The sequence below is a fragment of the Chinchilla lanigera genome, unplaced genomic scaffold, assembly GCF_000276665.1.
Source record: "Chinchilla lanigera isolate Chin_1 unplaced genomic scaffold, ChiLan1.0 scaffold00034, whole genome shotgun sequence".
Classification (NCBI taxonomy): Eukaryota; Metazoa; Chordata; class Mammalia; order Rodentia; family Chinchillidae; genus Chinchilla; species Chinchilla lanigera.
Window position 1 is genome coordinate 2,337,910 of NW_004955435.1, and position 13,868 is coordinate 2,351,777.

The window sequence follows — 13,868 nt, forward strand, 5'->3', positions numbered from 1 at the left end:
CTTATATAATAAGATATTATTTCTTTAGATTTAGCATTAAATATAATTTTCAAATTCTTCAACTTTCTTTTACTTTATTGTTTGTTTGTTTTTGTTTTTTCTCCGGTACCAGGAACCGAACTCACGACCTTGCGCTTGCCAGGCAGGCGCTTTTGTCGCTGAGCTAAATCCCCAGCCCCAACTTTCTTTTACTTTAATCTTTATACTTCCAGTTATTTCTTGTAGACAGAAGTTGAGACTTGCTTTTTTCAAAAGTTCAATCTGACAATATCTGTCTTTTAATCATGACATTTAATCATTGATATTTTAATGATAGCAATGAATACTTAACTTTATGTCCTCACTATGAACTTTCTGTTTGTGTCATTTCTATTTTGCTCCCTTTCCCTTGCTTCTGCTTTCTTATGGATTGAGTATTATTTTACGATTTCATTTCATAACTATTTTTGCTTTCTAGCATTATTGGATTGCATTACTTTGTAGTTGCTTTAGAGTTTATAGTCTGTTTAAAATACTCTGTAAAATACTCTTATAATAACATTAAGTTATTACAGCCTACCTCTAAAGTAACATAAAACTTTGCATATGGTGCTTGAAGTTTGGCGATATTAAGATATTGCCATCCTTTCCCTCACAACTTTTGTAATCTACTCCTATATATTACCTTTATATATTTTATAACCCCAATACTATAACCATAATATATTTTTGTTTAAATGACCAAATTTCTTCTAAAGCGAGTTAGACAATAAGGAAATAATCATATAGGTAACCATATTGTTACAAAATCTGATTTCTTTTTGTAGATCCATATTTTGACTTAGTACCATTTTTTCCTGCCTAAATATTCTCTTTTAATATTTTCTATATAGTAGTATAGGTTTCCTATTTTTGTCCTTGAAAAGTCATTTATGTCACCTACATTTTGGAAAGTTTTATTTCCAGATTTTGTAATATGAATGTTGGCTTTGTTGGTTTTCTTCTTCCAGTATTTTAAAGATCCTGTCCCGTTACCTTCCAGCATGCTTTTTTTTTTTCCATAACAAATCACAGCAGTAAACTTTATATTTACTCCTTTGTAGAGAACAAGTCTCCCTACCTCCCACCTGGCTACTTGAATATTTTCTTCATTGTAACTGGTTTGATTAATGTTATTTTGCTCTATTAGCTTGGTGCGGTTTCTTTTCAATTTTTCTCAGGCTTGGAGTTAAAATTTCTTGTTCTTGATTTTTGTTTTTCCTTGAGCAGAGAGGAAAACACAGTTGTATTTTTAAGCAAAACTGGGACATTTGAGCCATTGCTTCTTCAAATATTTTTCTGGTTCTTTATCTCTTTTGGGGTCACTGACTGCATACATATGCAGTCTTTTGAGCTTGTTTTCAGCTCACGGGCTCATTGGTGAATCTTCTCCCTCGCTCCTCTCTCTGCTTAATTTTTGATAATTTTTGTTACAATGTCTTTAAGTTTACTAATTATTTCTCCTGAATTGCCTAATATGCTGTTCATAACTTCCAGTATATATTATACTTCCACTATTAATTATAGTTTTTAATTTTTGCAAGATTGACTTAGATCTTTTATCTATCTTCCATATATTAACTCTTTGAATATTTTAAATATAGTTATAATAACAGATATACTGTAACTGCGGCCAATTCTAATATCAAGTCAATTTGAGAATGGTTTTAATTGATTCATTCACCTTTTATTATTGGTTATATTTTCCTACTTCTTCATATAACCAGGAAACTTTTTGATGGATGCAACACTCTATGCATTTTAGCTTGGTTGATACCAGGGATTCTTGTATTCTTATAAACATTACCAAGCTTCACTCTTGGTCACTCTGTGGAACAACTACCGAGGGACTCGTATCGCTCAGTCACAGCACTCTTCTGCACACCAGAATTTAAGGAGTGACTTCCCAGTACCGTTCATGGGTTTGGGAAGCCATCAATATATTCCAGATTCACTTCTTTACAAAATTCAGGATTAATCTTAACCAAATTATCAAGCCACTTTATTTTATTGACTTTTTAAAGTATTTAATTTTAAAAAATAAAAGTAATTTGTAATAGTAATGAAAAGTTCAAAAGTAAGTGTGAAATAGTCCATACTCAGTTAAACCAATCAATCTATTTTTTTTTTCTTTCTTTGGTATGGGGCATTGAACTCAGGGCCTTGCATTTCCCAGGCAGGTGCAGGGCCGCTGAGCTACGTCCCTGACTCTCATCTTACTTTTCCAGAGCTGATACAGCCCAGGACATAAAGAGGTACAGTACAGCCTCGGAATGGATCTGAATCTCAGTCCTGCCTCTCATTCTCTATCGATCAACTCTCACCCTCCACTCACCTGTGATGATAACGCATAACCTCATAAGTCACTGTGAGAATTTAATGAGATACTACAGATAGGATACTGCCCCACTGCAATCACTCACTACTATGAATTATATTATATAAAATTCTATTCATGCATTTAGTTCTTTTCCAACTTTATTTTTTCATGGTATATTCTAAAAGGGACATTTGACAAATCGAAACTAACAGCATCTTTGTAGCTCTTGAAGTACATTTCCTGATTGATTTTCAAAAACCATGTGAACTAATGGTTTATATAAAAAGTATTGCTTCTTATACAGTTACCAATTAAAAAACTAAAGATAACTCGACATGCTTTTTAATAATTCTTCTGAATCTGAGTTCATTATATGTCATATAATATGTAAGATCTTCTGTCTAATGTTTTATTAATTATACTTTCTTTATTATCATTCATTCATTTGACTTCACTACTTCCCATTAAAATAACATTAAGTAGTGACAGTTATTTTCTTAGGGCTAGCATAGAAGCAAAGCAAAAGTTAAAGTGTAACTGACTGCACGAGTTGAGAACAGTGAAAACGGATCAGCTCCCAGGTCAGTGACCGGCCCAGGGCTCCATGTAGCCAAGTATTTTCTCGGGACAGCATACTCCTAGTTCCCTAAGGAAAACTCCAGTTTTCCACTCTTCTTTTCTAAATTGAACAGTGGAGACTGTACTTTCCCTCCAGCTGAAACAAAGACCTTCCAGAACATATGAAACAACATTTTATTAAGACCTTGCACATTAAGCAGTACATGCAATGGTCACTGGACGGCATGAAGCTAAGGAAACAAATGTCAGAGTGTTTCACGGTGTGAGTTGAGAAAACGAAGCTGCAAGTCCAGAAAGAACAAGGTGAGCAGAAAGCACAGGTCAGACAGCCAGGAAGCACAAAGGCTCAGAGGGCATGTCAGAGGTCTCCGTCGTACCTCTCCAGTGCGAAGCGCACTGTGAATCAGGTCCTGAGCGTGAACACTCTAAGACTGAGGGGTGGAGCTGTCTGAAAGGGTCTGACTTCAGCACTTGGTTCTTATGCAGGTCTGGGAACTGCGGCAGGCTGTAAAGTCCAAACCAACTCACATTTCATATTGGAGAACAGTCAGCCCTCGGCTCAGCACTGCTCTTCACAGGCCCCAGAAGCCCTAAAAGTAAGACCCGAATAAGAAAGTATTTCTAAGCTAAGAAATATAACTGTATGCAGTATAATTTATAGTTGTAAATAATTGCAGTGTGTCAAATGCCACATATAATGCTTAAAAACAACCAGCACACACACATACACGTCTACCCACACACCTGTAAGCACACATACACATGCGTAGATGAATATTCAGCGCACCCCACAACATTTCTGAGGCAGGTACACTAGGATGAGGCCTAACCACGATGTTTGCTTAAGATTCACCGGAGAGTCTAACGTACAAGCAGAACTGAGTTTTTAACCTGAGTTCCACAGAGCCTTTGATGGAGTAGAGGAGATTCTCGAGCTCAGATGGGAAAAACATTTAGGACCTTATTTTATATTAAAGTGCCCCTGGAAGTTAGTGCTTCCCAACCACGAATACAGCAAACACAGTGGCAGGACTGATACCCCGCACAGGAAGTCATGCTGCCGCTGCTATATTTTGGGCACTTTTTCACCGCTGCCTCCAAACTACAGGAGTCACACTCTGTGTTGAGAGGCTATTCGTCTAAACAGCACCCTCAGGCATGCTGAAGGAGAGCAGCTTCTTTAGAAGCATTTTGAAGTTAAGGGGCACAATGAGTATCTGCCATCAATTATCTGAGAAAAGACCGCAGCAGCAGTGAGGCGGTACCGTGCTCGGTATATCTACATCCTCTTCCTTCTCTTCCTCCTCATCAACCCTCCTTCCTCTATCAGTTTCTCTAGGAGCCCATCACTCTGTGTTTATCTTTACCAGTCGACTCTGCCGCTTTTTTTTTTTTTACCCAAGTCTTCGTTGTTGTTGTTGTTATTCACTTTAGCTTCCACAATGATACAAAATACCACGCTTGGCCGCTGGTTTACTGCATTCAGACCAAGAAGAGCATGTTTTTTCTGGTGAAAAACATTTTTTCTCAAGTCTAAAACATATGATTGAGAGTTTTTTTGCAATACAAATAAAAAAGAATTTGCTTAAATTGATTTCTGTAGGCTCTAAATATATAGTATATCTCTTAATAAGCTTTACAAAATCTCGGCTTAAGAATTAAAATCCTCTGTTAGTCATAGATTGTCACTCCAGTGATCAGTTTGCCAAATTTAATTCATAGGTAAATAAAAGGCAACTTGAAAGCCGCTAGAGCTCTCTGGGGGAGGTCAGAGATCTTAGGGGGTCTTTCCACCTCTTCTTCAGGATGTTCTTAGCCATCTCCCCTGGCTCATGGTCAGCTGGTATCCACCCTGTCTGCAAAGGGACACCGGCTGCTAACATCAATTGGTCTGCACGTCCTCAGTACAGCTTCCTTTTCGGGGAACAGTCCTGGCTTAGAAGCTGCCACAGGAAGTTGAATGAGCCAATCCCTGTCATTAAAGGTGGCAGCCGCGCACTTGAGAATGGTGTGGGAAACTCTGGTGAGCGTGATAATTAAACTTGGAAAATGAAGGGTCACCTTCCTGCACTCCGTTCATTGAGCTTGGCAACAGAATAATTCCGAAACCACAGGGGATATTCTCCTCTCAGCAGGGCAGTGTCTAGGTGCACACACATTACTTCTCTGGGTTCAAACGGGAATGGCTTTTTAATTGTACTTAAAATGTTATCTTTGATATGGGGAGTAAAAATGCTAAAAAATAGTTCTAAGAGTACAGAAAAAGACTAATAGGTATGATCTAAATGGGGAAACATTAGAAACAAGAAAAGAAAGCACTGTTTTGTCAGAAGAAAAATCCATACAAAACAAGAAAACTGTTGCCAGGGAAATTGAAAAGAACATTTAAATGTGTCTCTTCCGTCTCCCGGACCGCGCAGCTACAAAGCAAGGGTCCCGTCTCAGCTTTCTGTCCTCTTACGGTCACTTTCTGGTGATCACTGTTACAGCAGCTCACTCCTGACCAAGAGCTGGCAGGAGGAGTCTTGTAAGCTTAAGACAAACTACTGCTGGCAGTTATTCTGCAGGAAAATACTTGCTTTTTCCCACATAAACATTGTCTTATCTAAATACTATTGTAGCAGTATTTGTTAAACTGTATTATACACTGTTCTTGTATTAAATACTAAAATGTTAAAGGCAGCATGAGCAGACCCTCTAGAAAGCAAGACTGTTAGAAGCATGTATACTAACAGCAAATTTTAAGTGCAGCTTCTAGCTGTAGCACGCGTTAGGTTCTAACCCTGGGTACGTCACATAACCTCCATGTCCCTCACTTTCACCTTCTGTGAAACTGGGCATATCACAGCGCATATGCAGTTACTGAAAGATCACGCGAGTTTAAAACACGGAAAGCTTGCCTGGCGTGAGTGCGTCCTGCGCGCCTGTTCTCCGGAGCAGTACTCCTTTGCTTCCGTCCGTGTTCTCTCCCACCTAAGTGCGTGCCACCACTCCATGGGAGATTCCATGGATATGGACGTGCGCCCCCTGAGGCCCCAGAACTACCTCTTCGGTTGTGAACCAAAGGCCAACAAAGATTACCTCTTTAAGGTGGATAATGATGAAAACGAACAGCAGTTGTCATTAAGAATGGTCAGTTTAGGGGCTGGTGCAAAGAATGAACTGCACATTGCTGAAGCAGAGGCTATGAATTACGAAGGCAGTCCAAGTAAATAACACTGGCACGGGGCTGTGGATTTAGCTCAGCGGCACAGCACCTGCCTGGCAAGCGCAAGGTTGTGAGTTCGACTCCCGGTACCAGAAAAAAAAAAAAACAAACCTAAATAACACTGGCAGCTTTAAAAATGTCTGTACAGCCAACGGTTTCCCTTGGAGGCTTTGAACTTACACCACCTGTTGTGTTAAGGTTGAAGTGTGATTCAGGGCCTGTGCATATTAGTGGACACACTTAGCTGTGGAGGAAGACGCAGAGTCAGACGATGAGGAGGAAGAGGATGTAAAACTCTTAAGTACATCTGGAAAGCGATCTGCCCCTGGAAGTGGTAGCAAGGTTCCACAGAAAAAAGTAAAACTTGCTGCTGATGAAGATGAGGATGAGGATGATGAGGATGATGATGACGATGAAGATGATGATGACGATGATTCTCATGATGAGGAAACTGAAGAGAAAGCTCCAGTGAAGAAATCAATATGAGATACTCCAGCTAAAAATGCACAAAAATCAAAGCAGAATGGAAAAGACTCAAAACCATCAACGCCAAGATCTAAAGGCCAAGAATCCTTTAAAAAACAGGAAAAAGACTCCTAAAACACCCAACGGACCTAGTTCCGTAGAAGACATTAAAGCAAAAATGCAAGCAAGTATAGAAAAAGGTGGTTCTCTTCCCAAAGTGGAAGCCAAGTTCATCAACTATGTGAAGAACTGCTTCCGGATGACTGACCGGGAGGCTATTCAAGATCTCTGGCAGTGGAGGAAGTCTCCTTGAGAAAACAGTTTAAACAGTTTGTTAAAACTTTCAGTCTTATTTCATTTCTGTAACAGCTGCTATCTGGCTATCCTTCTTATAATGCAAAGTGAGAACTTTCCCTACCGTGTTTGATAAATGCTGTCCAGGTCCCATTGCCAAGAACGTGCTGTCTGAAATGCCTGCTTAGTTTTTAAAGATGGAACTCCACCCTTTACTTGGTTTTAAGTATGTATGAAATGTTATGATAAGACATAGTAGTAGTGGTGGTTAGACATGGACATGGTAGGGAGACAAAAATATACATGTGAAATAAACTCAGTATTTTAATAAAGAAAAAAAAAACATGGAAAGCTTCTATGGCAGTGCCTAGCATGGAATAAGTGGGGTTTTTTTGGGGTGGGGTGGTTCTAGTACCGGGAATCGAACTCACAACCTTGCACTTGCCAGGAAGGCGCTGTGCCGCTGAGCTAAATCCCCAGCCCCTGGAATAAGTGTTATGGAATGCTCATCATCGTCATGATGTCACATGTTCAGCACTTAATAGGACAGGCCAAATTAGCATACACATTTCTTTTTAGAGTTGACCACCTCAGCTCTGAGAAAAGCTTCCCAGAGGATATAGATTCTTGAAGAAATAAATCACCCAGCACCATTTTTATAGAGTTGTATAATATGAAAGTAGAAATAATTGCAACATCAAATTCAGAAGGTGAGAAATTCTTAATAAGCAGAAACTATGGATTTCAGATGACTCTTGATAGTTTTCTTAACATCCATAGAACTGTCTTAGGAAGATAAATTGTATTTGTTCTACGTGATCATATTTATTTCAAGGTAAGAGGGAATGAGAAACACTTAGAGCTGTCCAAAACAGAAAAATCTTGATGGGCTAGGCAACATTCTTTGTAAAGATATGCCAGGCATATTTTTTTTACAGGCAAACATCCACGCATTTCATTAGATCTAAAAGTACTATTAGAATACATGCGGTATTCGTTTTTGTTTTGGAAGGAAATACATAGTAAAGTCTTTTAGGCAACATAAGCACACACTGCCCAAAGCCCCAAGCTCCACATTCACTGAGAAAGGTGGGAAGTGGGGAGGGTGGACGAACGGCTGACAAGAATAACCCTAACCACATCACAGAAGAGATAACTATGCATTATACTTCACCCCATGCAATATCTGTACACGGCCTCTTAGGGAAAAAGGGCTTATAAAAGATGGTTGACTCCGTTAGTATAAGAGTGTTAAAACTATTTGGTCAATTATTTCCCACTGAAAAAACCAAACTATATAAAATATTCTGCTTCAGCTTAGGTTTATATTTGAAATGATTTATAGTCTGCCATTTCTTCCTAAGGTCATCACCTTCATAAATACCAGCCACACAGAGTGAAAACCAACTCAATAAAATGAGTATTTCATTTCTCTTCCTTCTGCTTATGTAGATATTTCTTCCATTTACATGGAACACATTTCTAAGAAAGCCGCACATTGTGAGGATTTTTATGAGTTCTTGAGCTTTCTTTCTTTTTATCTTTCTACGCATCAGCAAAGCAACTGGCAGATTCTTTAATAAAATATATTATCCACATTAATATTTATAAGCCTATGAATTGGATGTTTAAATAAACATTCACCGACTTATGCCAATTCTCTTGTTTCGGATGTTAAATCACACTTACATTGTCTGGGAAGTCAGCCTTTAGCTCAGTGACACTTTGACACCAATATGCCGCCGTTTTTTCACTGATGAGCTCAATATTCAGAAAGGCGCTCTGTCCAGGGCCGTACATGGGGCCAGAGGTGGTCCCCCGGACGATTCTGGGCGAGACATTTGTCACGATGTCCTGACAAAACAGTACAGATATCAGGTCTCCTTTCAGTGAAGAAAATCTGCGATGTTTATTATACGCTCATTTACAAAGGACAATATTTTACCAAGTCCATTTTCACATTGCTGTAGACATTTTAACAGTCTTGAATTACATTTGAAATTATGCTACTTCTAATTGCAAAGGTAAAATGAAATCTTTATTAATTTAGCTAGATTACTTCCTGAAATTCTAGGATTATCACAGTAGAAAAATAAGTACATTTAGAATCATTAATATTCAATTTTTGGCATACACATTTTGTTTACAATTTAAAAAACAAGTAACAATATGACAGGTAGAATGTAAAAGTACCATTTCAGCCCATTTATTCTTAGTATCTCCAAAGTTGCCAATAAAAGTTAATATTTTCAAAGAAGAAAAGTGTAAATTTTCTAAAAATTAATTCCAGTGTAAATCAGCCAAGGAAAAACTACTGGTGCTCTTGGCTCATCAAACTGTAACATATATTCTGACACACTAAAGGGATCAAATTACCTAGAGAATGTAACCATATATTCACATTCAGTGAGAAGAAAGTCTTCCCAAGACTAAAATGAGGATATCAATAACTTCCTGATAAGTATAAACAGTAAACAGTAAAATTAACTTGCTTGTTAAGTGTAATTAACAATCCACAACTGCTTCTAAAGCTGTATTAACAAAGAAGACTAACATTCTTCCATTTCTTAAAACTAAAAAGAAACAAAGAAGAAAAAATATTTCTTTTGCCAACTTCCAATTAAAATTAATTTTGAGTAAAGGTCATTTAGTTAAGGATTTATCAGAATTAGTCTTTTAAGTACCCTTCCTCACTATCTTGTCACTTCTAGTGAGATAACATGAACCCCCATTAGTATATAGCAATTAAGGTCAATTTACATATTTTAATTAAGAACCACCCCATATAAAACAATTAGCGTAATAGGAATACTAACTGGATTTCATAACATTTGGACGTTTTTCCAACTAGATAGACAGGAAACCTTAATTAGCATTAATTAGTGCTGATCTGCATATGTTTGATAAGGCATACCCTTGCCACAAAAGATTATTTATTCCTGAATCTGCCAAATGCTACAGTTGCAGAGGATAAAAGGACTTTTCTTCACATTGCATGTTAATTTCCGGTAATTTACATTCACTTTTACATTCGAATTAGTATATTATAAAATAAATGGTATAAATGTTACAATAATCTCCTTAAATATGTACATTCTAACTTATAGGACTCATGCCAGTTAATTTTTTACTAATTAAGCCATCCCGTCTCCATTGTCCTTGTGCACAGCATTACCAGCTTCGCCTTGACTTGCTACTGAGAACCATGTCACGCAGTCTGAGTGGGCGGAAGGACGAGTGGAGGCGCCGCGGGAAGATCGAGGCTCCCTGATCACACTCCTGTCTTGACAGATGCCTAACTGTGCGCCCGCCATCCCTACAGGCGGCTCGGAACAGCTCACCACACAGCCCGGCATGTGTGGCCCTGGTCTGGGAAGAAGTGTTAGAAATGTTTCCCTCGAGTGAAGCTGTTTTTCTTCTCTATTCTAATTTTGAAGAAACACAGTCCTAAAATTCTCCTTTTCTTCTTCTTTGTTTTTTTTGTTTGTTTGTTTGCCTTTTTGAGACAGGGTCTCGCTATGCAGTTCAGGCTGGCCTTGAGCTCAGTTTGTAGCCCAGGCTGGTCTCGAACTCCCAACGATGCTCCTGCTTCAGCCTCCCGAGTGCTGGGATTACAGGTGTGCACCACCACGCCAGGCTTCTCCTTTTCTTCTGTTATACCCACTACCCTTAAATATTTTTCACCTAAAGGAATCCAACCTGGGACACCATACCGAAGTACCTGACCAAGTCATGGAGGAGGTAGCAAGTCCCCCTCCAGTCACGAAGCCCTGTGGCCCCGCACTGGGTAGCTCTGCAAATGATGAGGCATCTGGTTTAAATGATCACTTTGCAATTCACTGATCTCACAACAGTAGTTTTTGTTTCTTCAACAAAACTGATCCGCGTTTTAGCAGCATCCCTACTCCTGCCCATCTTTCAGATTTTACCTCAGACTTAGTCCCTTTGGAAAGCCTCTGACCTCTCCACCTCCTTCAGGTCTTAACAGCACTCCAGGACCTTGCCCCCGTAACACCGACCATGCCTTCCAGGCGGCACTCTTCTCACTTCACGGGACTTGACTGCACCTTCCCCTGTTATCAGATTCCTAAAGAAAAATCTACCTTGTCCCCTAATACATGCCCAACCGCTAACCCGACCTTTAGCAGCTATACAGATATGGTTCTTAAAGAGGCCTAGACTAAATTCGAGACCAGCCATGGCCAACCCTTTAGCGCTTTCAGTGATACATACAGCTGGCAGCGGCATGCATGCCGCAGGTTTGCCTCCCCTGTCCTAGAACCTAGGCTAGGTCATATCCTGAGGTATACGAACCAAAAGCATGTATTGGCTGGCCCTATTCTGTCACTGAACAGATTTGTGGTTTGGGTTGATACTCCAAATTTTAGGGACAAGAACTCACTTTGGATCTTTTCCTACAAGTTCATTGCTCTAAAGCTGAGGTCCTTATTTCCGCCTATTCTACAGATATAATGTAATGTCTGGAGTTCTCCGGCTGTACTGGATCCTAACCCAGTCCACGGCCAGCTTGGGTATCTCCTAGCTGATGAACCTATCAGAACCTTAACCAACTGCAGGTGCCTCTTGTGTCTGTGTCCTATGTTAAGATCAAATTATCACGCTATGTAAAGTAAGTATATATGATTATATGTATTCATATATGATTATTTATTATGTACTTACATATTATTATATGAGTTTCACCTATACTAAAGACAGAACCCATGGTCCAGTAATTTTAAGCCATATGCTATTTACAGCAACATTCTGAATAACAATTAGGCCAGAAATACACAGTAATTAAAAGGATCAATAGGCCGACAATATTTGAGCACAGTGAAAAAAATACTTCTTTCTCAAAATATTCTCATTCAGTAATATCTTACAATCTGAATGTCTGCAACTAAGGATTTTTCTCTTCCGGCTAGCACTGCAGTTGTTTTCCTTTTCTCTTCCACAAGCCTGCATTAAACTGTAAATGATCATGAGAGGGTTATCAGAGACCTCTTTAACCAAGAAAATGAACAGAAAGTACAAGGGAAACCAAAGGGAAATTTTATCTACTTTGTTGAAAGAAATTTCTCTTCTAAAAAGTCAGTTTTTCTTTCCTTAATCCAAGAAGAGGTAAAAGAACTTTTATAATTGCCTAAATCATTGACAGCTACTGTGTAGAATCTGTAAAGTATCAGAAAGTCAAGTACTAACTCTTTGAAAATTCAGCATTTTCTGAATTTAATGGGCACGGCCAAATTCCAATATGGTAATCCCATAAGAAATCAATAAGGGAAATTTTATTTTAGGTTTTCTTTCTCAAATTGAGTCATACAGTATTTGCTACCACTTTGCCAAGAACTTCCTGTACTGACTTGAGACATTTTTAGAATTTTTAAATTAAGTGAAAAATGAATGAAAATATAGACATAACCAATTATCTTTGGTTGTATGATTAGAATTAGAGTTTCAATAATTAGCTAAAACTTACTAAAGCTTTTGACTGGGGAATACTAGAATTTGAGCATGATTTCATAAGAAAATATTTTGCTTTAATATTTAATAGCTAGCCATATTAGTATTGCTTAAGGGAGTTAATATAACAAAATAAACATATTCAAAAACAGTTACATGAGATGAGTTCATTCTCCATAATAAAGAAGATAAAAGATAAATGTTATGTGCCTAATCTTTGTTACTCTAATAATGTTCAGATTTTTAAAAATAGATGTTTATCGAGAAAGCAGTGTTAGGTGATATCTCTGCTTTATGCGCTAACGCAGCTACCATTATAACCTTGACCTCTTAACACCTGAAGTGATGATGGTGATTTTTCAGCATTAGTAAAGAGATTTAAGTGGTAAACAGACTGGTCATGTTTGTTTAAGTTCATTTACTTGACCTCTCTTACCTGAAAAAAATTGTTTCCATGGTTACTACTGAATTGAGATACTAACAATGATGATAATGAAAAGAAAAATTTGTGTCTGTGTGTTATGTTAGGTCCAACTCATTATAGAATGTAAGAAAACTGTATACACACACGTATGTAAGCAATATCATTCTAAGAGACTATAAAAAGAATTAGAGTTTAACAAATTTGGATGAAAATTACCATTTGCAGAGCGGATCACAGCTACATATACCAAAATAAAGGAATAGTATAAACATACTGTTAAATGAAAAGGACAATTACTGAAAATTAAATGAAATATGACAAGCAAACAAAATAATATAGTGTTTAGTGAAATACACTAATGTGTTAAACCCATAAATACAAGCATGGAAATCATAAAAATAACTCAGGAGGGAGGTTACCTCTTAGAATAGGTAGAAGCAGTGCAAGAAATTGGGGCTGGTGGAATAATGAAAGTTGTGTTAAAGTTAGTGATAATTCTGAAGAAGCTTTATTCCCAACCTCCACAAGTGGCCAGCAGAATGAGAAATCTATTCAGTGAGCTGTGGGTTGGTGTAGTGTATATTGTTATAAACTACAGAAGAAATTATATCCATGTACCTGGGAACGTACAACTTTAATCTAAGAATTATTTGTTCTTCATTTAAATTTTCAAAGTTCTGCTGTGTTTTTTTTTTTGCTGAAAAAAAATCTTTTAACTATTTGGTTTTATAAATTAGGACTTCAAAAATGTAAAGTACTATAGGAAAAGCTGTCTTCTAAAATGATCGCTTTCTATATAAATATGATATATTAATACATTCCATGAAACAGATAATAACTTTGCAAAGAAACAACAAATATTGTTACACAACACATTTCTGTCATTATAAATTTGTCACACTGCTATCCTGGGCATACCAAAAAATAAAGTTCAACACTGGCCCAGTTTCTAGTGTGATTTCACTTTTATGAAAGAATCTGCTAATATATCACATACTCTAGAGTAAGTATATTAATAGTTCATTTCTCCTCAAAATAATGATCAGATACCAGTCTGTACTTGGTATTTTTTGAGAAACAAATCAGGTAGCATG

The 13,868-nt window shown here is 37.7% G+C and overlaps 1 protein-coding gene and 1 pseudogene across 1 annotated transcript in view; one reads left to right on the plus strand and one right to left on the minus strand.

The window, feature by feature from the left end:
- Dpyd (dihydropyrimidine dehydrogenase) overlaps positions 1–13,868 on the minus strand; it is a gene marked incomplete at its 5' end in the record, with an annotated part of 793,723 nt that overhangs the window by 330,725 nt on the left and 449,130 nt on the right. Inside the window, one exon of the mRNA XM_005389092.1 lies at positions 8,574–8,738. Within this exon, the coding sequence (XP_005389149.1) occupies positions 8,574–8,738 (165 nt within the window). The remainder of the gene's footprint in view (positions 1–8,573; positions 8,739–13,868) is intronic.
- On the plus strand, positions 5,709–7,217 carry LOC102027781 (annotated as a pseudogene).